This window comes from Apodemus sylvaticus, chromosome 1 (assembly GCF_947179515.1).
Source record: "Apodemus sylvaticus chromosome 1, mApoSyl1.1, whole genome shotgun sequence".
Taxonomy (NCBI): Eukaryota; Metazoa; Chordata; class Mammalia; order Rodentia; family Muridae; genus Apodemus; species Apodemus sylvaticus.
In genome coordinates, this window is record NC_067472.1 from 50,612,552 (window position 1) to 50,633,714 (window position 21,163).

At 40.1% G+C, this 21,163-nt stretch overlaps 3 protein-coding genes across 16 annotated transcripts in view; all 3 read right to left on the bottom strand.

Moving 5' to 3' along the window:
- The window catches only part of LOC127689338 (serine protease FAM111A-like), a 98,754-nt gene extending 84,610 nt beyond the window's left edge, over nt 1-14,144 (bottom strand). Inside the window, exon 1 of the mRNA XM_052188902.1 lies at nt 14,065-14,144. The gene's annotated coding sequence lies outside the window, so the exon portion shown is untranslated. The remainder of the gene's footprint in view (nt 1-14,064) is intronic.
- LOC127689399 (serine protease FAM111A-like) overlaps nt 1-21,163 on the bottom strand; it is a 90,767-nt gene that overhangs the window by 50,657 nt on the left and 18,947 nt on the right. The window contains exon 1 of one of the 5 annotated variants that reach the window (XM_052189068.1): nt 11,205-11,292. The exons of 3 other annotated variants lie outside the window; for them this stretch is intronic. The gene's annotated coding sequence lies outside the window, so the exon portion shown is untranslated. Of the gene's footprint in view, nt 1-10,870; nt 10,952-11,204; nt 11,293-21,163 lie in introns of those variants that run through there. One more of the 5 variants, XM_052189050.1, reaches the window with a different exon arrangement.
- The window catches only part of LOC127689359 (serine protease FAM111A-like), a 37,927-nt gene continuing 18,606 nt past the window's right edge, over nt 1,843-21,163 (bottom strand). For 3 of the 10 annotated variants that reach the window (XM_052188984.1, XM_052188974.1, XM_052189039.1), the window contains exons 2-3: nt 5,675-5,914; nt 1,843-5,150 (exon numbers count right to left, since the gene is read on the bottom strand). In XM_052188984.1, coding sequence (XP_052044944.1) covers nt 3,379-5,091 — 1,713 coding nt within the window. In that variant the 5' untranslated portion in view covers nt 5,092-5,150; nt 5,675-5,914 and the 3' untranslated portion in view covers nt 1,843-3,378. Of the gene's footprint in view, nt 5,151-5,674; nt 5,915-7,761; nt 7,853-8,882; nt 8,935-10,870; nt 10,952-21,163 lie in introns of those variants that run through there. The other 7 variants (XM_052188958.1, XM_052189006.1, XM_052189022.1 and 4 more) reach the window with 6 other exon arrangements.

The window sequence follows — 21,163 nt, forward strand, 5'->3', positions numbered from 1 at the left end:
GATTTTTGTGTTTTCTCATTAAGGGCTTCTAGCTGTTTGCCCGTGTTGTCCTGTATTTCTTTAAGGGAATTATTTATATCCTTCTTGAAGCCCTCTATCAGCATCATGAGATGCGATTTTAAATCCAAATCTTGCTTTTCCAGTTTATTGGGAGTATCCAGGACTTGCTGTCGTGGGAGAACTGGGTTCTGACGATGCCAAGCAGCCTCAGTTTCTGTTGGTAGGGTTCTTGTGCTTGCCTTTCCCCATCTGGTTATTTCTGGTGTTAGCTGGTCTTGCTGTCTCTGGCTGGACTTTGTCCCTCATATGGGCCTGTAAACTTGTGTCAGCACTCCTGGGAGACCAGGTCTCTCCTGGCAGGACCTGTGCACAGAAGGCTGTGGAGCAGCCCCAACTCCAGAGTGCAGATGGAGACCAGAGGATCCTGTCTCAGCTGCTCCTCCTTAACTGAGCCCTGTCTGCTCCTAGCTGGTCTGTTCTGGACAGTTATTGGAGAGAAAGTGGAAATCTCATCTCTGAGCCCAGAAGTGACATCACTCCTGGGATCCCAGGTCTCTCCTGGTGGGACCAGTGCACAAACAGCCCATACCTCTGTCTTAAAGGAAGTCCAGATTATTGGATCAAGTTAAGCAGAATGTACTTTTCATTTTTTTAATTTTTATTTTCTATATTCTTTGTTTACATTCCAAATGCCTTCCCCTTTCCCTGTTCCACCCTCCCCATAAGTCCCATTAACACTCTTCCCTCCACCCATTCCCCAATCACCCCCTCCCAATTCTCTGTCCTGGTACTCACCTACAATGCTGGATCAACCGTTTCCAGGACCAGGGCCCTCTCCTTCCTTCTTCTTGGGAATCATTTGAGATGCTAATTGTGTCTTGAGTATTCAGAACTTCTGGACTAATTAATATCCACTTATCAGTGACTGCATTCTATGTGTATTCTTTTGTGATAGGGCTACCTCACTTAGGATGATATTTTCCAGTTCCAACCATTTGCCTAAGAATTTCATGAAGTCATTGTTTTAAATAGCTGAGTAGTATTCCATAGTGTAAATATACCACATTTTCTGTATCCATTCCTCTGTTGAGGGAAATCTGGGTTCTTTCCAGCTTCTGGCTATTATAAATAGGGCTGCTATGAACATAATGGAGCATGTGTCCTTATTACATGCTGGGGAATCCTCTGAGTATATGCCGAGAGTGGTATAGTGGGGTCCTCCTGTAGTGTCATGCCCAGTTTTCTGAGGAATCACCAGACTGATTTTCAGAGTGGTTGTAACAGCTTGCAATCCCACCAGCAGTGGAGGAATGTTCCTCTTTCTCCACATCCTCACCAACACCTGCTGTCTCCTGAGTTTTTAATCTTAGCCATTCTGACTGGTGTGAGGTAAAATCTCCGGGTTGTTTTGATTTGCATTTCCCTGATAACTAAGGATGTCGAACATTTCTGTATGTGCTTTTCAGTCATTCAATATTCCTCAGGTGAGAATTCTTTGTTTAGCTTTGATACTTTTCTATAGTGGGGCATTTTGCAAGATGATTTCAATGTACCCATTTCAAAGGCTTTGCTATGGGAATTGCCACATGGAAACTACTTTCCCAGAGTTCTACTGTGCTTAAATATGTAAGAAAATTAAGTCATTTGCTCTAAATTTGATCCCCATCTGACTGCCGCAATCCAACTGTCCCAATTTTCATTCTAATCTCTTTGCAGTCCACTTCACTGTCAGTCATGATACCACAGGGACACGCCCTTCCTCCACTCCCAACAGAACCTAAATTTAATGAGAATCTTTTAGCTGGTAAGTGTTACTTATAAATTATAAGCAAACAAAAAATATATAATTAAAGATAACAACAGTGAAACCATTTATTACTTTATAATAGAGAATGAATATTTGAACCAAAAACAATGGGAATGCCATACAAATAAATTTTTCATCTTATATTTCAAAACTCACTACAGATATTACACTGTTTTTAATGATGATTCACCTGTATATGATTTGTGAACAATACATTGGGCAGGGGACACAAAATATCTCACAATAGCACTAGGAGATGTCTGCAAAATAATGGGAGTTGTGGATTAGGATCATGTTAGCTCTAGAACAAGACATATTTCAGTTCTGATAAGGGAAGAACTGAAGCAATTGCCAGATCTCTTAGCATCAGACCTTCCCTCAGCATCTCATCTACTCCTTCCACTTTCCCTCAAAGAATCTAAGTCCTCTTGTTTTCTGTATGTAAGTTCTCATTGACTCTGATTTTTATGAGATTTTTTTTTTTTGAGACAGGATTTCTCTGTGTAGTGCTGGCTGTCCTGGAACTCACTCTGTAGACCAAGCTGACCTCAAACTCAGAAACTCACCTGCCTCTGACTCCCAAGTGCTGGGATTAAAGGCGTGCGCCACCACTGCTCGGCTTTTTTTTTAAGATTTATTTTTTATTTATGATATGTTGAGTACACTGTACTTGTATTCAGACAACAGAAGAGGACTTCAGATCTCATTATGGATGGTTGGGAGCCACCTTGTGGTTGCTGGGATTTAAACTCAGGACTGTTGGAAGAGCAGTCAGTACTCTTAACTGCTGAGCTATCTCTCCAGCCCCTGATTTTGATGAGATTACTTCTTGAACACAGCTGCCTTTCTCTCCAAGGGACCAGGACGTGAGTGTCACACTGTAGAGGATTGCTCTAGGCTGTGTCCAGTATCCTCCTAGCCCTCTCCATTGTGAATCCTACAAAGTTGAAACCACTATTCCATTGTTTGCTCTCCAGGAATTCTCAGGTGCACACATTCTATGGCAGAGACCAGCTCCTTGCCTGCTCAATGATGTCCAAAACCATTCCTTGAGGGTTCATTTCAGATCCAAGCCAAAGTGGAAGAAAGGCAACTATGTTCAGGGGCATCTTAGGGCTGAAAACTCTGTGATTCAGTGTCCTGGATGAGCTCTGGTCAGCAGATAAGGAAGATATGGGTAGATCCAAATGAGTGTGTTTGAAATTGGCTCAGGTTTCCAGAATCATGGTAGGCTTTTTTCTTTCCCATGACTGTTTTGGCAGACAATTCCAGTTTCTATGCTCTGAACTTCTTCATATCTTAGCATCTCCTGGCACTAGGATTCCCCAGACCACATGAGCACTTAATTTTCTTTTTCATGTTACCTTACATAATAGTTCAATTGATGGTTTCGTTTTTTGATAGTTGGTTTTAATAAATGTGAAAATGCCTGGTACCTAGGATGTAATCTAGAACTACCATTTGTGCATGAAATCAATCATTTTGAAAGTTCATAAAACATTATTGTTTGTAGAAAAACTCTACAGGCAAATCCCTTAAAGTTGTAAAATAGACTAAACTCTTTCCTGTCCTCAGGAATCTGTGCTCAGCATTTCTACATCCTGATCATTTGCAAAAATTTTATTATACCACTGTTCATTTTGCTTAATATTAGCAACAATGGATTCCATAGTAGAACCAAACTCAATGATATTAGAAATGATATTACAAACTCTACCCTCATATGTACAAATGAAGCCAGCAGCATGCATGGCCACCAATGAACCATTAGAATCAAATACTGGGGATCCAGAAGACCCACCAAAAAAAGTGGTGTCATAAGTAATCACATCAGGGTTGTGAATCACTTCCTGGAAACTTCTTTGTGTGAACATATGGATAAAAGATGTAGGGAAACAGTAGCCTGCTTCTTCTCTTGACTGAAAATTTTCCTGACATCTTCCTGTTCTATTATATTGAGGGACCACTGCACAGCCATCAGTAGACTTCTTTTCTCCCTCAGGATGGCCAATGATATAAATCAGCCCACTATGTGGTGCAGGTCCTATTCCATTATACAGTCCAGCAGGTACTTCTTTTCCATTTTCCTTCAATTCCAGGACAGCATAGTCAAGATTTTTATCAGATATCTCAAACCAAGGTTTAACAACAAAAATCTTGTCTTCCATTAATGCGAACTCTTCGTAATCAAAAGTCACCTTTACACACTGACTAATTATGCTTGCCCACTCACTCTCATCTATGCCTTTACCCACAATGCTAGTTATCACATGCCGACAAGTCAAAATGTACAGTCCTTTAAAAACAAAGCAGGTGGCACAGCCCTCATTTCCATTGTTGTTCCACCACAGGAACCCAACTGAGTCACTTACCCTAGAAAGATGCTTGACCACTTTAACAGGAGTAGAATTTTTTGTCTTTTTCCCAAAGTCTTCTTTATGTACTTTGAATAAGGAAGCATTCTTTATTTTCGCACTCATTTCCTTGATGTATGCTCTAAGTTTTTCTCCTTCTTCTTGCAATGTAGGGTACTCATCCACAATGTAGTCTTCTAGCTTATGGAAGTTTCCATTCTCTAACCCAGAATTCTGAGTGACAGGCACTACCCTACGATTCTTTGGTAGCTCAGTCTCAATCTGACAAAGCTTGTCCTCTAACTCATCAATTGGCTGAGTGTTTTCTATGACGGTGTCCAGGTCACTAATGAGTTTCCAATCGTCACACTCTATGAAAGAACAAAACCTGCCATCCTTCCTCAGAATGTCCCTGATGGTCTCTCCTTTGGAGCCATAGACACAGAGTTTATTTCCTGGTTTGTGAAGTTCCCCACACTTTAGAATCTTTTTCTTCTTACTCCCAATTGCATGAATGTAAAATCGCACATAATTGGTAGATGCTTGGTCCTGTGGTTCTAATAATGGTTTAGTTTCTTCTGTTTTTTCTTTACATTGACAAAATCTAATGGACACGTGGCTGCCTTGTGGTATACAGCAGAGGGGCATGCTAAGGTTTAAGTACCCTTCGATTCCTTGTATGCCACACACCTGCATTTCTTTGCCCTTTTGACTTTCTATCACTTGTTTGATAGCCTCGAGAGAGTTGAGTGCTGTATATAAGCTACTTGTTTCCCTATGTGTGAGCTTCTGTTTCATGTTTTTGTGTTTCCTAGAGTTCACATCCAAGGTGATGTCAATTGTCTTATTTGGGGGAGGAGTCTGATCTTGTTGAATATTTTTAGGTGAAAGTGGTTTTTGGTCCCTGGTTTTGGTTATATCCACCGACATGTTTTTGGAGTTCACTTTTACTTGGGAAATACTGGGATCATCTGCTCGCCTTTGGGAACCTGAAAATAAATGGTAGATACTTATAACTCTGATAACTCTAGTCCTGTGTTTTTAGTGTTAACACACAATTCATATGGGAAATTCAGTACCAATCTCAAAAGAACAATAAGTAGAATTAAATCAAGGTTCACCTTTGGATCCAAAATTCAACTTATTATCAAAACAGAGAGAAAAGCTCCTTTTGTTACACATGATACATTTTTCTAATTTAAAAAAAATTGGAGTGCAGACACAAGTATTATCCAGATACCCAAAGGTCTGCCAGCTTCCTGTATGGCATGCCAAGTCATTTTTATTATCTTTCATATACATTTAATCTTATCCAAGTGTAAGATATATTACAAAAAAAATTTTACTAAGCTATTTATTTAGCATTAATTTTCTTTTAAGGTTTATTCATTTTCTGTATATGAATATTTTACCTACATGTGTTTGCATTCCAGTGGCATGCCTGGTGCCCGCAGTGGTCTAAAGAAGGCATCAGATACCCTTGAATTAGAGTTTCTAGTGTTTATGAACTCACCATGTGAGTACTGGAAATCAAACCCAGTTCCTCCTCAATAGCAGCAGGTACTCAATAATCTGTGTTTTACTTAATAATTTGTGAAACAGAATCTTGCTATCCAATTGATACTTCCATGGAATTCACTATGCAGCCCAGTTTCTCTTCAGACTCACAATTTTCATGTCTCTTTAGTACTGTGATTCAGGCAGCATGTATCATAAAACACATGCACACTATTTTCTTCATCATATAAATTCCCTATAAATTAATATAAGCACATGAAATGTTTGTCACATCCTATGTACATAGATACCAACACACAGTAGATTTTAATACAACGTCTCATGTCTTTTTTTGTATTTGACTAAAGTAAAATCTTTTGAAAATTTTCATCATCTCCTATTTTTGTAAGACTTTAAGAACCAAAAAAGGGGAAAATGGGAGGTCATAAGTCAAATTTCAGAAATAGGAAAGTCTCAATGAAAACGCTTGACAGTACCTCAAATTACTTGAGGATGTGGGTCTCTGGGAGCAACTGTGGGGTGCTTCTTCATCAAGCCTGGTAAGAACCAGCCTAGAAACATGTTGGCAACATTCTCTATGTTGGATCCTGGACTGTTTAAGTTGATAATGGGCATGGGTTCACTGTTCTCTACTCTTGACTGCAGATGCAACACAACTAACTCAAGGTCTTGCTGCTATGACTTCCTTCCTGTGATGGGTTCTAACAAACTGTGAGCCAAACAAATCCTTCCTATTTTAATTTGCTTTTGTCTGATTATTTTACCACCATGACAGAAAAAGGAACTAAGGTAGAAGTAGTCTTAGTTTTCCTGAAAGACCCATTAGCCCCAAGTCATATTCATCATGAGAAGCCAGCAAAGTCACTCACTGGTATTGGGAGTAGCAATTGTTGGAGTTTGGTTAAAAATTAAGCCTGTCATCTTTGTAATGACACTAACATTCTCAATTAAACAGAAAAAAAAAGAATGCAAAGCAATACAAATCTACTCTATTAAGGCATACAGTCTCTCAAAATGCATCTCTGCAGTTTATATTTGGTCAGACTCTTCTGTAGTCTAGATTTGGTCAGAAATATCCTTTTGCCCACATGGCAATACTGTAATAGACCTCCATGTATTTAAATATTCCTGGATAGATATAGGTTATTTTTTATTTTTCCTTCCATTTTTTTGAGGCATTATATAGTTCACTCTAATCTCAAATTCAAAATCTTCTATTCTCTGCCTTGGAATGCTGGGATTGCAGCATTGTGCAGCTGTTTCTGCCCTGACGCACTGAAAGTGAAAGAGAGATCACATGAGTTCCTCAAGCTTGCTTTTACAGATGAGGAGAGAAATAAACACAACTCCACTTGTCATGGATTGTCTAGCTACTTCCATGCCTTGCTTTCTAAAACCTAGATACAAAAAACAAAGGAAAAGGTCTGACATTGCACCTCAAATGCCTGACACTTCTCAGTTGTCTTGATGTAATAAAGGAACATGTTAGTCTCAGAGGACACAATCATTTGTCAGGACAGAGCCCGAGAGTACAGGGCTCTGAATATCTCAGCAAACTTGCCCAGGTCTTCATCACAGGCTCAAGAAACTCCGTTCTCTCTTTTTTCTTCATAAACAAAGTGAAACCAAAAATCTTCCTTAATTACCAATAAATTTTAAGCTAAGAATAAACATAAAATTTACAGTTTTGTAAACTGAAAAGTACTAAACAAATATAGGCTATTATGACTGAAGAGGTCAATCATACAACATTTTGATGCAATTAAACAGTATTAATTTCATTTGCTTCACAAGTTGGTATGACATACTATATTTAATCAGTTTTATTAATGTTTTAGACATGATTGCAGTAGGTATTATTTCTATTAAAGATCAATTTGATAGGGCTGAAAACTGTAATACAATTCCCTGTCTTTGATGACATTCATCAAACTAAATAAAGTGGGTAAGAAAGATCTAGAGTGTGTCATTGTCCCAATCAACAATGAGGCAGTTTCTTAGCACTAGATCCTATGAGAGCTAGAACCCATGGTGGCTAAGACAGCTATTAGTATATTCCACTAGCAACATTTATAGACATACATGAGAGAAATAGTCATTGCTTGTTTTTCCTTGTATTCAATGGGATCTTCTGTGATTTGTGCTTCTTACAGCTCATGGTGGCTTAGAGATGAAATGGATAACTCAGCTGAAACACAAACTCCAAAATGATTCAAGTTGGGATGGGAATTTATTTCAGTGGTAGACTAGCAAGTACCAGGCTTTGTCCTCAACCTCCATATAAAGGAAAAATGGTCAAGTTGTGGAAATATCTGCATACAGAGTAAAAGATGAACTGGTGGCAACAGCCCAAATTTTACCCCTTCCCTAGGCTACATATTCTGACTCACAAGCTTTCCCAGATATAGGTACTAGGGACCCCATGTAAAACACCACTCACTGCCCTCTAACTCTCCTTAGAGACAGCTCAGCATCCCCAAGTCCTTATTCACCCTAACTAAAAGTCAGAGAAAGAATATCTAAGTTACAAAATTAGAAATGAAAAGAGGACATAACAACAGACACTGAGGAAATGTAAAGAATCACTAGGTCTTACTGAAAAAACCTGTACTCCATAAAATTGGAAAATCTGAAAGAAATGGACCATCTATCTGTTCTCGATAGATGTCACTTATCGTGATTAAACAATTAAAATAGACCTATAACACCTAAGGGAATAGAAGCACTCATTAAAAGCCTCTCATTTAATAAAAGCCCAGGGTTAGATGGTTTTAGTGCAGAATTCTTCCATATTTTCAAAATAGAGCTAATGCCAATACTCCTCAAATTATTTCACAAAATGGAAAGAGTAAAAACATTGCCACACCTGACACTACTAGTGATATTCTGCTATACTTGCTCAGCATAATCATCATCAGGGAGTCTTCACCCAGCAATTGATAGAAGCAGATGCAGAGACTCACAATCAAGCATTGGGTGGAGCTTGGGGAATCCTCTAGTGTCAAGAGCCATACTGGGACAAAAATATACTAGCAGATGATCATCTTGAATTGGCCTGCTTTGGATTATTATATTATCTGCAACAGGTAAGGCCTCATTAGGCAAGGCTGTGAGGGACTCATTTTAGGAAAGATTCCTGCTATTAATATGCTTCTCCTGTTATTATTAAACATATATAATAATCAGTAAATAATAGTACATACCTTTGGAGCAGATCTCTGCAGATCCACAAAGATGTACTGTCTAGTAGTGATGCTATATAGACATATAGATGACTTAAGTTTCAATGATGTTCCTATAAGAATTCCTAAAATTATATCTGTGATTATTATGCTCTTTTATAGTGGGTCTTTTATATTAGGTCCTTTTCTGATAGTCAAAACTGCAATGAGAACTTTGTCAGTCTCCCAAGTGTTACCAGTTAATTGCTCTTAGATGGTAACCAGACTTTCTCCTACTCAGAGCACATTCCAAGAAGTTGTGAAACAATTAACCAAAGGTCATAAGAAGGGAACTAGGATTTGGTGTTAGGACAGAAGATAAAATATTGACTGGCTTTATCTATACATAACTTAACTAATAACTTAGTTATGGCTTTAAACTTTCAATGAACTTGTGAAAGACAAGTGATAGATGTTTAGCTAGATAATTACTTCTAATGGATGCGCATGTAAGCATTCTATGTTGTAAACTTCTATTTCAACTTATGATTTGATTTTTGTGTGAACTTGTAATAAACTTTGTAACATGTGATCATGTATCCTGAAAGATGTATAAGTACTGAAGACAAAAGAGAGAAACTCTTTCACTTTTTCACATTCTCTCTCACTCTCTCACCTTTTATCTTTACCCTCTTAGAAGAATTTTTCCCTTTCCCCACTAAGGATCTTTCTGCTTTTCCCCTTTGATAGCTTTCAAAACTATCAACTTGGTAGTAAACTCATTAACCACTTCTTTAAGTGTCCCATTTTTCTCCCTGTGACTTCTGACTAGCAGAATGAAAGTTAAAGCCCAGCAGTTCCTGCTGAGAGAGAACAAAGACCACATTGTTTAATCTTCTGCTGTTAGGCTATAAGTATTAATCACCTAAGCCAGCAGTCTTTCACCTTCAGAAAGAGCAAGACAGTTTCTAGGATGTTTTAGAAGTTATCATCAGCCTTTCAGTACACTTAGAGAGCTAGAAAGCCCTGAGACCCTCAGACTTTAAAGCCATCCATCACCAGAGTCCTACTCGTGACTCCATCACTACCTTCTCTCCTGGCCAGGAGGCTCCCGGCCTTTAGAACTCTGGAAGGGGTGGGAGGCAAGGATTGCAGAAGCCAACTGGGTCAAACACACTACAGAATCAACAAACATGACTTCCTAGGGGCTCACAGAGACTGAACCGCCAAGCAGAGAGCAGTCATGGGACAGACAGGCTTCCCAGCATATATGTCACAGTTGTGTAGCTTGGTCTTCATATTGGACTCCTAACAGTGATAGCAGGAGCTGCCTCTGAATCTACTGTCTGCCTTTGGGACCCTTTCCTCCTATTGGGCTGCCTTGTGTAGCCTCAGTAGGAGATGATGTGCTAGTTGTACTACAACTTGATATGCCAGGTTGGTTGATACCCATGGTAGGCTTACCCTACTCTGAAGAGAAAAGGAAGAGAAGTAGATGGGGGTGGAAGGGAGAGGAGGTAAGGGGGAAGGACTGGGAGGAGAGCAGGGTTGGGAACCTGTGTTAGGGATGTAAAAGTAATTAATTAATTGATTGATTATTTAATTAAAATAAATAAAAACTAAGATCTTAAACTCTGGTGAGGAGAGATGAACTGGGTGGATCCTAAATCCTATCTTTCCCCTTCATCTTTACCTTGCTTGTCTCAGACATCAACAGTACAAGCAGTTTATCTGCAAAGATAATCACCCAAATGAGAAGAGCAGAGCTTCATGTGTCCCATGAAATACACTGCAATACAAACATGTATTGCACTGTACCAAACACTATATATACCAAACGCAAATCATCTGTATTAGCTAATCCCCACCATTGCCATGGAAAGCAGGGTCTATATAGATTTTGTTTTGGGGTATTCTTGACAAGGGAGATGATGCATTCAAACCCATAGATGGAAGTAAATGGAGAATTCAAATGCAGATACCCTACAAAGGGTCTGCAGCTTGGAAACTTAAAACTATTTTCTACTTACACTGATGTTAAAATCTGCTGTTGGTTTAATATTGAGATGATACGGCCAGGCAAACAGGAATGAGGAGAACCATGTCTTGTTCTGAAAACGAAAGAAATTGGTAAGAAGCATCTAAAAGCAATATGGAAAGTTTCTCCAAGATGTCAGTTAAGGACATTAGTTACTGCTTTAGGTCCTTTGTTTGAAGTGGCATTTCCCCCTGCTGTCTCAGCAAAAGAGAAAAAATAGTTTGAATGACAACATGAAACCTCCAACAGTGGGAAAGGGGACTGTTCCCAAGTCTGTTGCCTGCCTTCAGGGCCCTTCTAGGGCTAAGAATCACTAGACCACATACCATCAAGGAGAATGAGCGCACACTTCTTCAGTATGTCACCGTCAGCAGACACAGCCCAGCAGTCAGTGGTGTAGGCAGTGGCCAGATTTCCATAAGCTGCATCACATAGTTCCCAAAGCTTGCTTAGAAAGCATGAATTCTTTCTACAGAGATAAAACTTTCATTTAAAAATGACAAAACTCCAGTGAGCATATTTTGGAGAATTTATATTTACATTATTTCCTAACCAAAAAGAAAAAAGGAGGTGGAAACAATACCTATCATATAGCAAATAATTTTTGTTTTTAAGGTTTTTTTCTCAGTTGTGTGTGTGTGTGTGTGTGTGTACACATATATATGAGAATATATATTCTTTCTTTTCTGAGACAATGTCTCATGTAACTCAGGCTGGTTTTGGACTTTTGAACTCCTGATCCTTCTGTCTCCAACTTTTAACAGTCTGGATTACAGAAATGTACCATCACATCTGGCATAAATGGTAAAGAGACTCAAATACAGGGTTTTGTGCATAAAGAGTGATTGCTCTAATAGCTGGGCCACATCTCAAACCCTATAGTATGTTTTTAACTAGTAGATGACAGACACATGGTTAAGATTTTAACTCTAAGTCACTTTCTGTCTCAACAAGTTAGAAACAAACCTTGTACACTTACAATGCCAATTTATTCACATCAAAATGCACCTAAGATACAAGTATCAACTTTAAACTCTTTTTCCTTTAAAACATGTCTTTTTCTGTGGCGTAAGGTGACCTCAAACTGGCCATGTTCCAGCCTCACCCTCCTCAGCACTAGGATGTAAGTGAGCACACCACACCCAACGCAATTATGCATTTTAACTGTGTTTCCATCCATGTAGAAAGTGATCCACACAGAAAGGTTGTCTGCAGAGAGTGACTGGCTTGCCTCTCTTCTGTGTGTAACTGAAGCACACTCAATGGGAGCCATCTGAAGCCTGTGTCCATGACCTTAACCCCTCCATTGAGGAACCTGAGTCCTGAGATTTCTAACAGTAACTACTGCTAATGAGCTAGGAGGAAGCTACTAGATTCTGGGAGCCTAGTTCCCTGTTTGTGAGACGCAGAAGCAACTGATGATACTGCATGGATGTCCTATGAGAACCTTGCACAGCAGAGTGAGTGCCAAGAGTCCGGCCTCAGCTCAGGCCTCTCAGGAGCTGCAGGGACCTGAGCATACTGCCTACTTTCTGCCTCTTCCTCAACCTAAACGGAGCAGCAGAGTCATCCCCCAACTGCTGTGAAGACTGAAGATGTAATGCAGGTAAAGTCGTCAGACAACGGCCATGTGTGAGAGATTGCTCAGAGAACGTTCCCGCTAGTGCTGGGATCAGGGCCCAGACTTAACCACAGGAAGCTGCTTGGACTGAAGAAAATGAAAGTGCATGAGTACTTGAGGAACCGGTCTGGACTGTCTGATCTCCAGAGGCAGGAATTACTGTTCAACCAGAAAAACAATTTGAGGTTCCCGGTGTCTTGATGGTTCATATTATAAAACATAAAGGCTAGCAGAAAGAAGGATGAATTTTACAGTTCACAGGCACATGCTTAAACAATTCTGAATCATTCCATATCTACCCCACACAAACGATTTTCAGTATCCATGTCGGATCTTTTTTTATTAAAGTGTGGAAGAGGATCAGGAGTTCAGATGTCCACAGCCAGCCTGAGTTACATGAGACCTTGTCTCAAAACAAAACAAAACACCCAAGATGTGTAAATTGGAGAAAATCCTCTAAAGCAGAATCATTTGCTATGTGGTAGGTGTTTGGAGATTCATTGTAAGATCTCCTCCTGTCTCCACTCCTTCTTGCCCTTTCAGTTAGAATGATGTGAATACAACTTCCTCAGAGGATACCAAGCCACATTATAGTTTGAGAAGCCAAAGTCCACTGAGCTAATTGTATTTGCTATCTTTCTTCAGTAGAGCAATAAACCAATACAGCCTGAAAAAGTCCCCTCCTCAGCCTCCCTGAAATTGCTCTCTCATCCTCTTCCCCTTTCTCTTGCCTCCTTTTTCTTTCCCCTGGCCTTTCTCACTCTCCCTTCCTATTTCTGAATAACTAACTCCCCCACCCGGCCCCGCCCTGCCCCTTAAAGCCTCTTTCTGGTTTCCTTGTGTGCACGCTCACATACACACCCTCCCTCCCTCCTGCCTAATAACTTCCTCCCCAGCCCCTTGTCTCCCTCTCTCTCCCTCCTTCATTTCTCCTTCTCTTAACAGCTCTCTTTTTTTTTAAAAATAGTTAGCCATGTGCACATTCTACCCACTTACTTTTCTCTCAGAAGGGCTTTCCAGAGGCAAAGACCACAGCTGATCTAAGCCTCTTCCTACACTACCATGTGAAAACAACCCTGTACTCCCTGGGTCCTTCAGATGGGTCTGCCTCTGCCCCAAGGGCTTTCCAGAGCTATAAGTTCCCCGGGCCACCAGTGTGCCTGAGGTGTCACCCACTCTTCAGAATGGCACAGTATTTTTATAGACCCGCCACCTTCCCTGGCTCACAGCTAGGACCAGCTACACTTGAACCCAACATCTAACTGTCACCATGCCCTTCAAGGACACTGAAGATGACTGGTATGTTCTAGTCCTCAGCAGAACATACTGGGTTATGATGGGAACAGCAGACCAGTCAGGTCGGTGTAGTAACCACGTGTTCAAATATGGATGCCTTCCACTCCTCATGCTAGCTAGACAAGCCTGAGAATGAAACCAGTATTTGTCACTTACTCTGTGTATTTTTATTCCAAAATGAAACAGACTTGATAAATACATTGGTAAATATTTGCTGCACACCACATTCTGACATGAAGAAATTAATCTTAAAGTGGCTTTCTACTTACCAGATCTTTCCACACTGTAGCACCATCTCTCCAGCTGAATCCCGCGTCTTTTTGAAAAAAATAGAACCAGGCTGTCTTTAGACGTCCTTGTTCAGGGGGTGGAGAGACTGCGGATTGGCCCTTTCGCTGAACAGCAGTCAGCTCTGCTTCAGTTCATTGGCTGCATTCAGAGCGCGGGTCCGGACCAGAGCAAGCACTGAGTGCTTCCGCCTTGGTCTCTAAGTGCGGCTAAGTCAAGGAGGACCGCCCATCGAGCGGGCGTGGATCTCTACTCTCAAGGGGATCTCCTCTTAGGGCCTGGTTGGATGATGCCAACTGGACTCAGCGGGAAGCGGAGCAGCCAGGATTGGATGGGGGTTCCCGCCTGGCTTCAGGGAGGTCCAGGGATTTTCTGCCACTTTAACTAAGCAAGACAGACCAGGCAGCAGGTTAGGGCCCTCTGGTTGCAGGCAGAAAGTGAAAGAGCCCGGCTGAAGGCTTTCTAGAGGGCGCAGTCACTACAGCAGACCAGCTTCAGTACTTGATCAAAGCAGGAAGAAGCTGCGATTCCTTGTCAAAGACTCACTTTTCAAAAATGTATTAAATTTATTATTTATTTGTGTGTATTATGTGTATGTGTGTGCATGCCACATGTCACATCTTTCAGGAACTCAGGTTCTTTCCTACCATGTGAGTCTCATGGATCAAACTCAGTCATATTGGGCACCAGATGCTAAGCCATCTTGATGACCTAATAAATTGATTTTCCAGATGTGCATTATTGGGAGTAAATATTTTCTACCCATAAAGAAAGTGTCCACTCCAGAAATATGAGCTGCAATTAAAAAGGAGGAAGAAGAGGAAGGAGGGAGGGAGGGGGGAGAGAAAGAGGAAGGGAGGAGGGGTTTGAGACACATATCATGTGAGGGAGCCATCCCCTGACACTACTAATGATATTCTGTTATACTTGCAGGCAGGCTCCTAACATAATCATTATCAGAAAGGCTTTTCCCAACAGTGAATGGAAACACAGATGCAGAAACCCACAGCCAAACATTAGGCAGAGGGTAGGCAATCCTGCAGAAGAAAGGGGGAAAGGATTGTAAGAGTCAGAAGGGTCACGGACACCACAGGAAAACCTACAGAATCAACTAACCTGTTTCCATAGGAGCTCACAGAGACTGAGCAGATTCAACTATTGTTAACACCTTGGAGAACCCCAACATCTCTGAAAACCCCAACATCCCAAGACATGTATCTGGCTATCTGCTCCTTCCCACATCCACCACACCCCAGAGTTTGTAGTTCACATAGCTGCTAGAACGATTTTTAACAACTTAAGTCATTTTACATCAGTAATCAGTCTCCCTCTGGAATAGATTTTACGCATATTTGACAAAATCCCGACTCTGTGTCTGTGGCCTGCCAGATGATTTGCACATGTATGCGCTAACACTGCTGTGCCATGGCTCTTTCCAGGGTATATTTTATGTCCAGAAGAGAGAAGATTTATATTGCTTTGCATTCTTTTCATCTGTTTAACTGAGAATGTTAGTGTCATTACAAATAATAACAGCTTTAATTTTTAACCAAGCTCCCACTTTGCTAATCGCATTGCTAGTGAGTGACTTTGCTGATGAATGATACTGTTGCCTGTTGGCGTCCTTCTCATGATGAGTATGACTTAGAGAAAATGAGTCTTTTCGACAAACTAAAACAGATTCTATCTTAGTTTTCTGTCGCTATGATAAAATACGTTGACAAAATCAACTAAAAAGAAGAAAGGTTTGTTTGGCTCACAAATTGTTACAACCCATCATGGGAAGGAAGTCACAGCAGCAGAACCTTGAGAGAGTGGTGTTGCATCTGCAATGTATAGTAGAGAGCAGGTCACACATGCTCAGCCCCCTTATCAACACAAACAATCTAGGGGTTAACCTAGGGAATATTGCGAACACGTTTAGGCTGGTTCTTACCAGAATTTATGTAGGTACAAAACCCCCAGTAGGCAGGTCCAGAGACCCATCTCCTGGTGACTCTAGGTTCTTTTAAAGGAGACTGTTAACAATAACTGCCAACACGTTTTAGTTTTCATTGAGACTTCCCTATTTACAGAACTTATGTCCTCTCAGTTTCCCCTTCCCTGGTTGTTAAGATAAAGTCCTATAAAAATGGGAAACTTACCAAAGAATGTCTAGTCTGTCAGGAGCCATCAGAAAGAAGCTAGAAGCTTTCAGGTGGTCTTCCTCAGATGGTTCCACCATGGACTGTTAAAGCTACTGATGGATTTGCTTCTCTAGGGAATGATGACAATATCACATTTTAGGAAAGAGTCCTGCTATTAATATGATGTTATTGTTATTATTAAATATATATAACAACCCATAGGTATTAGCCCACATATTTGAGCAGATCTCTGCAGAAAAACAAAGATGTACTGTCTTCATAGGGATGCTATGTAGACAAATAGATGATTTCTTAATTATTAATGATGATACTATAAGAATTCCTAAAATAAATATTAGTAATTATTAAGATATTTCATAATAGGGCTGCTATGAAGTTCTTTCTGATGTCAAAATCGCAGTGAGAACTCTGTGGGTCTTCAAGTGTCATGAGTTAATTGCTTGTGAGATAGCAAGAAGGCATTTACATCTTAGAACACATTCCAAGAGGATGTAAAACCATTAACCAAAAGTCATAAAAGGGAATCTAGTGATTTACTGTAGGTGAAAGGACAGAAGATAAAATATCAACTGGGTTAATCTAAACAAAACTTCACTAATAAATTAGTCACAAAACTTATGATTCTTAATTTTCTATGAACCCGTTGAGCTAGTGACAGATAATGAATGTTTAGCCAGGTAATTAATTATGATTAATTAATCATAAATATGCATGTAAACATTCTCTGTTGTAAACTTCTTGTTCAATTTATAACTTGAATTGATGTTTGAACTACTAGTAAATTTGTGTTTTAAAAAAAATGCTTGGCTAAATCAAGTTATCTATTCTCCTAGAAATGGTACAAAGAGTGCATTGGCATGCATAGCATTGAGAACATAGCATTTGGAGTAAAGGCATTGAGAGTAAAGTATTGGGAACAAGGGCATTGTTACATCAGAGGAGAGAGCAACATTGGAAGGAAAATGCAGAATGGAATGACTTATAAATTATAAGGTATAATTTATACATTCTTTATTATTATTACTATTACTATTATTATTAAACAGCAACTTTATTTTTTTATTCGATATATTTTTTATTTACATTTCAAATGATTTCCCCTTTTCTAGCCCCCCACTCCCCGAAAGTCCCATAAGCCTCCTTCTCTCCCCCTGTCCTCCCACCCACACCTTTCCACTTCCCCGTTCTGGTTTTGCCGAATACTGCTTCACTGAGTCTTTCCAGAACAAGGGGTCACTCCTCCTTTCTTCTTGTACCTCATTTGATGTGTGGATTATGTTTTGGGTATTCCAGTGTTCTAGGTTAATAATCACTTATTAGTGATTGCATACCATGATTCACCTTTTGAGTCTGGGTTACCTCACTTAGTATGATGCTCTCTAGATCCATCCATTTGCCTAAGAATTTCATGAATTCATTGTTTCTAATGGCTGAATAGTACTCCATTGTGTAGATATACCACATTTTTTTTTTGCATCCATTCTTCTGTTGAGGGATACCTGGGTTCTTTCCAGCTTCTGCCAATTATAAATAGGGCTGCTATGAACATAGTAGAGCATGTATCCTTATTACATGCTGGGGAATCCTCTGGGTATATGCCCAGGAGTGGTATAGCAGGATCTTCTGGAAGTGAGGTGCCCAGTTTTCTAAACAGCAACTTTAAATATATTGCAAGACCAAGTTTGTCCCCACCAATGCTTTTACCTGTCTGATACTTCAAGAGGAAATAAAGAAAAAACTGCTGGGGCTGGCTCTTGGCATATATAGTCCAATAAAAAATACATTAGATTGTCTATTAGAATCCACTGTGCATTGGTGTCTATCCATTTTTTTATGGGTTACATTGTGATATTAGAAAAGGCCCTTAGAGAACATTCTATAATCCCAATTTCTCTGTCCAAGGACAGAGACCAATTTCTTCTCACACACTCCACAGGATGTAAGCAACATATTTCATGTGATTATCTTAATTAATATGGAACTTGTATAATAAAGAGAATAGCTTGCATGTATTTTATGACAGGATCTTCCTGAATCACAGTATTAAGGATATATGAAAATTGTGGGTTTGAAGCCAAACTGGGCTATATGGTGAATTCCATGTAAGTGTTAACTGCATACAAGACTCTATTTCACAAATTGTTTAATAAATCACAGATTATTGAGGAGCTGTTGATGTTGCAAAGGAACTGGGTTCAAGTCAATTCTTCACTTGCTCTTCTATTAGATTCAATGTATATGGTTTTATGTGAAGGTCCTTGATCCACTTAGACTTGCACTTTGCACAAGGAGATAAATATGGATCAATTTGCATTCTTCTACATGCAGACTGCTACTGAGACCAATACCATTTGTTAAGGATGCATTCTTCTTTTTTTCCCACTGTATGTTTTGTCTTTTTTTATCAAAGATCAAGTGTTCATGGGTGTATGGGTTTATTTCTGGCTCTTCAGTTCTATTCCATTGATCTACCTGCCTGTCACAGTACCAATACCAGGCAGTTTTTATCACTATTGTTCTGTAGTACAGCTTGAGTTGAGTTATTTTATTGTTGACAATTGTTTTCACTATCGTGGATTTTTTGTTTTTCCATATGAAGTTAAGAATTGCTCTTTTTATGGCTGTGTAGAATTGTGTTGGAATTTGGATGAGGATTGCATTGAATCTGTAGATTGCTTTTGGTAGGATGGCCCAAGTGTGGATACCTGAAACCATTTAGAAGGGGAACAAAATAATCATGGAATAATCATAGGGAGGGAGTCAACTGGGTGAGAGAGGGTAGGAGGAAAAAGGGACAGGATCATGATGGAGAGAGAGGAGGAATGACCAAAGGGCCAAGAGAATGAATCAAATTATGCAGTAGTAGGGGTTAGGGGGCAGGGGGAACCTCTAGAAAACCTCTAGAAAGTCCCAAAGACCTGGATGTGAGAGGCTACCGGGCTGTCACAGGTCAATTTGATGTAATGGAAAATGTGAAAACCTAGCAATGCTTTCTGAAGGTGTGTCTGTAAATACTAATTTAACATTATAACCATAGTGGACTTGCCCATTCTATGTCCTGTGTCACATGGACTTTCCTGGCTACTCACTGCTTCTTTGTGTTTTGGAAATATTGCGTACTCTGAAACCTGATTTTGAGGTCAGAGCTAAAAGTAAATCTCTTTGATATTTTCTGTGAAAACTAGTAGTTAGATCTCTGAAGAAACTAGTGAGATACAATATCAAACGTATTTGCAACTATGTTGTTCCTCGAAGAACATTCCTGTGGTGGAACATTTATGATGATGGAAAGAGGGAATCAAAGAGTCAGGTGGAGTTGGTGGCCAGCTAGGCTAATAACATGTGGCTCTACCCCCAGAGCATGCTTAACACTCCTGAGAAAGAAGCCGGTGTCTGCCAGTTACTGCCTACGGGTTATGGAGACATGCACAGACGCAAGGACCCATTTATGACTATTTCCAGCACACAACCAGACACAGGCCAGTTCATTTTAGGAGAATAGTAAAAAGAAACTTTTTGGGAAAGAACAGTAGATTACATAGATACCAGGTCTTTTTGATTTTCTTAAAAACAAAACAAAAACAAAAAAAACAAACAAACAAAAAAAAAAAACTAGAGGCATTCATCATTGAATGCTGCAAAAGTAACCCATACATCTGTTTGGGTTTTTTTGGTTTTGTTTTGTTTTGTTTTGATCTTTTACTAACGAGAAAACTGCAGACACAACCCAAATGGTACTGCACTCACTGTCCTCTGGGCAATTTCGACATTAAAAATGTTTGAGAAGTTTCTGTTCCATTCCACTGCCAGGAAGTCTAACCAGAACTGAAGTGCTAAGTCCTCAGGAGAGCTAAGCCCCCTGTAAACTCACCAGTCACTGGCTCATGTTCCAGGTGCAGCAGGACATTTCCCTCAAGCCCCAGAAATGAAATGTCTGTTTGCCAGAAGAAAAGTGTGCCTAACTAATGGGGTCTTCCCAAGGCATGCCGAGGTCATGAGGTGGTTGGTGAATTGACTTTTTACAGAAAGAGCAGTTTTCCAAGTGGAGCATAGCTGTCTCAGAACCAATTACCAGCCAGTGAAAAAGGATATAAGTGGCCTCCAGTACCCTATCTTCATCCTATCTCCCAGCACGTGCACTCTAATCCTTACTGTTTCTAGCAAGACTTTAAATAATGGGTCAAAATCAGTTCTGCCTTCCAGGTTTCTCTAACTGGAGGTAGAACTAGCTCAAGAAGGGACCAGGATCTGAGAACATTTGACTCAGTGGGGTTTCTTGGAATAACCAAGAAACAGTGCACATATCAAATGATGCCCAAGAAGAAGGAAGGAAAGCCCCCAGGTCCTAGAAAGGCTCAGTGCATCAGTATAGGGGAATACCAGGACAGAGAAGCAGGAAGGGGTGTTTTGGGGACTAGGTGGAGGGAAGAGGGCTTATGGAACTTTCAGGGAGGGAGGAACAAGGAAAGGGAAATCAAAGGGAAAGCATTTGAAATATAAATAAAGAATATATCGAATAAAACAAAACAAAAACAAAAACAAAAACAAAAACAAAAACAAAAACCCCAGAAACCTGCCAGTGTCCAGCCTTGAACTTGGTACTTGAGAACAGCTACTTTGGGGTGTAGGCTGGAACCTGAATCCTAATTGCCCTTCCATCAAGGCAAGCTTGAGGAAGGCAAAACTCCCCTTCCTGCAGCACCATCTGTTGGGTCAAAGGGGCAAATGAGGCTTGCTGAGTCAGTGGGAAGATGGAGTCAGGCCAACTCAGGTGGTTTCCTAGGAGAAAACCCCTGCAGGGGCCTGGGGACCTACCAAATGTCCTTATCACAAATCAGTGTTTCAGATGTACATCAGTCTATTTGGCTGGTTTTTGTTAGTGTTTCAGACAGTATGTTTTGTTCTTCAATGAAGCTGTAATTTAATATAGGTG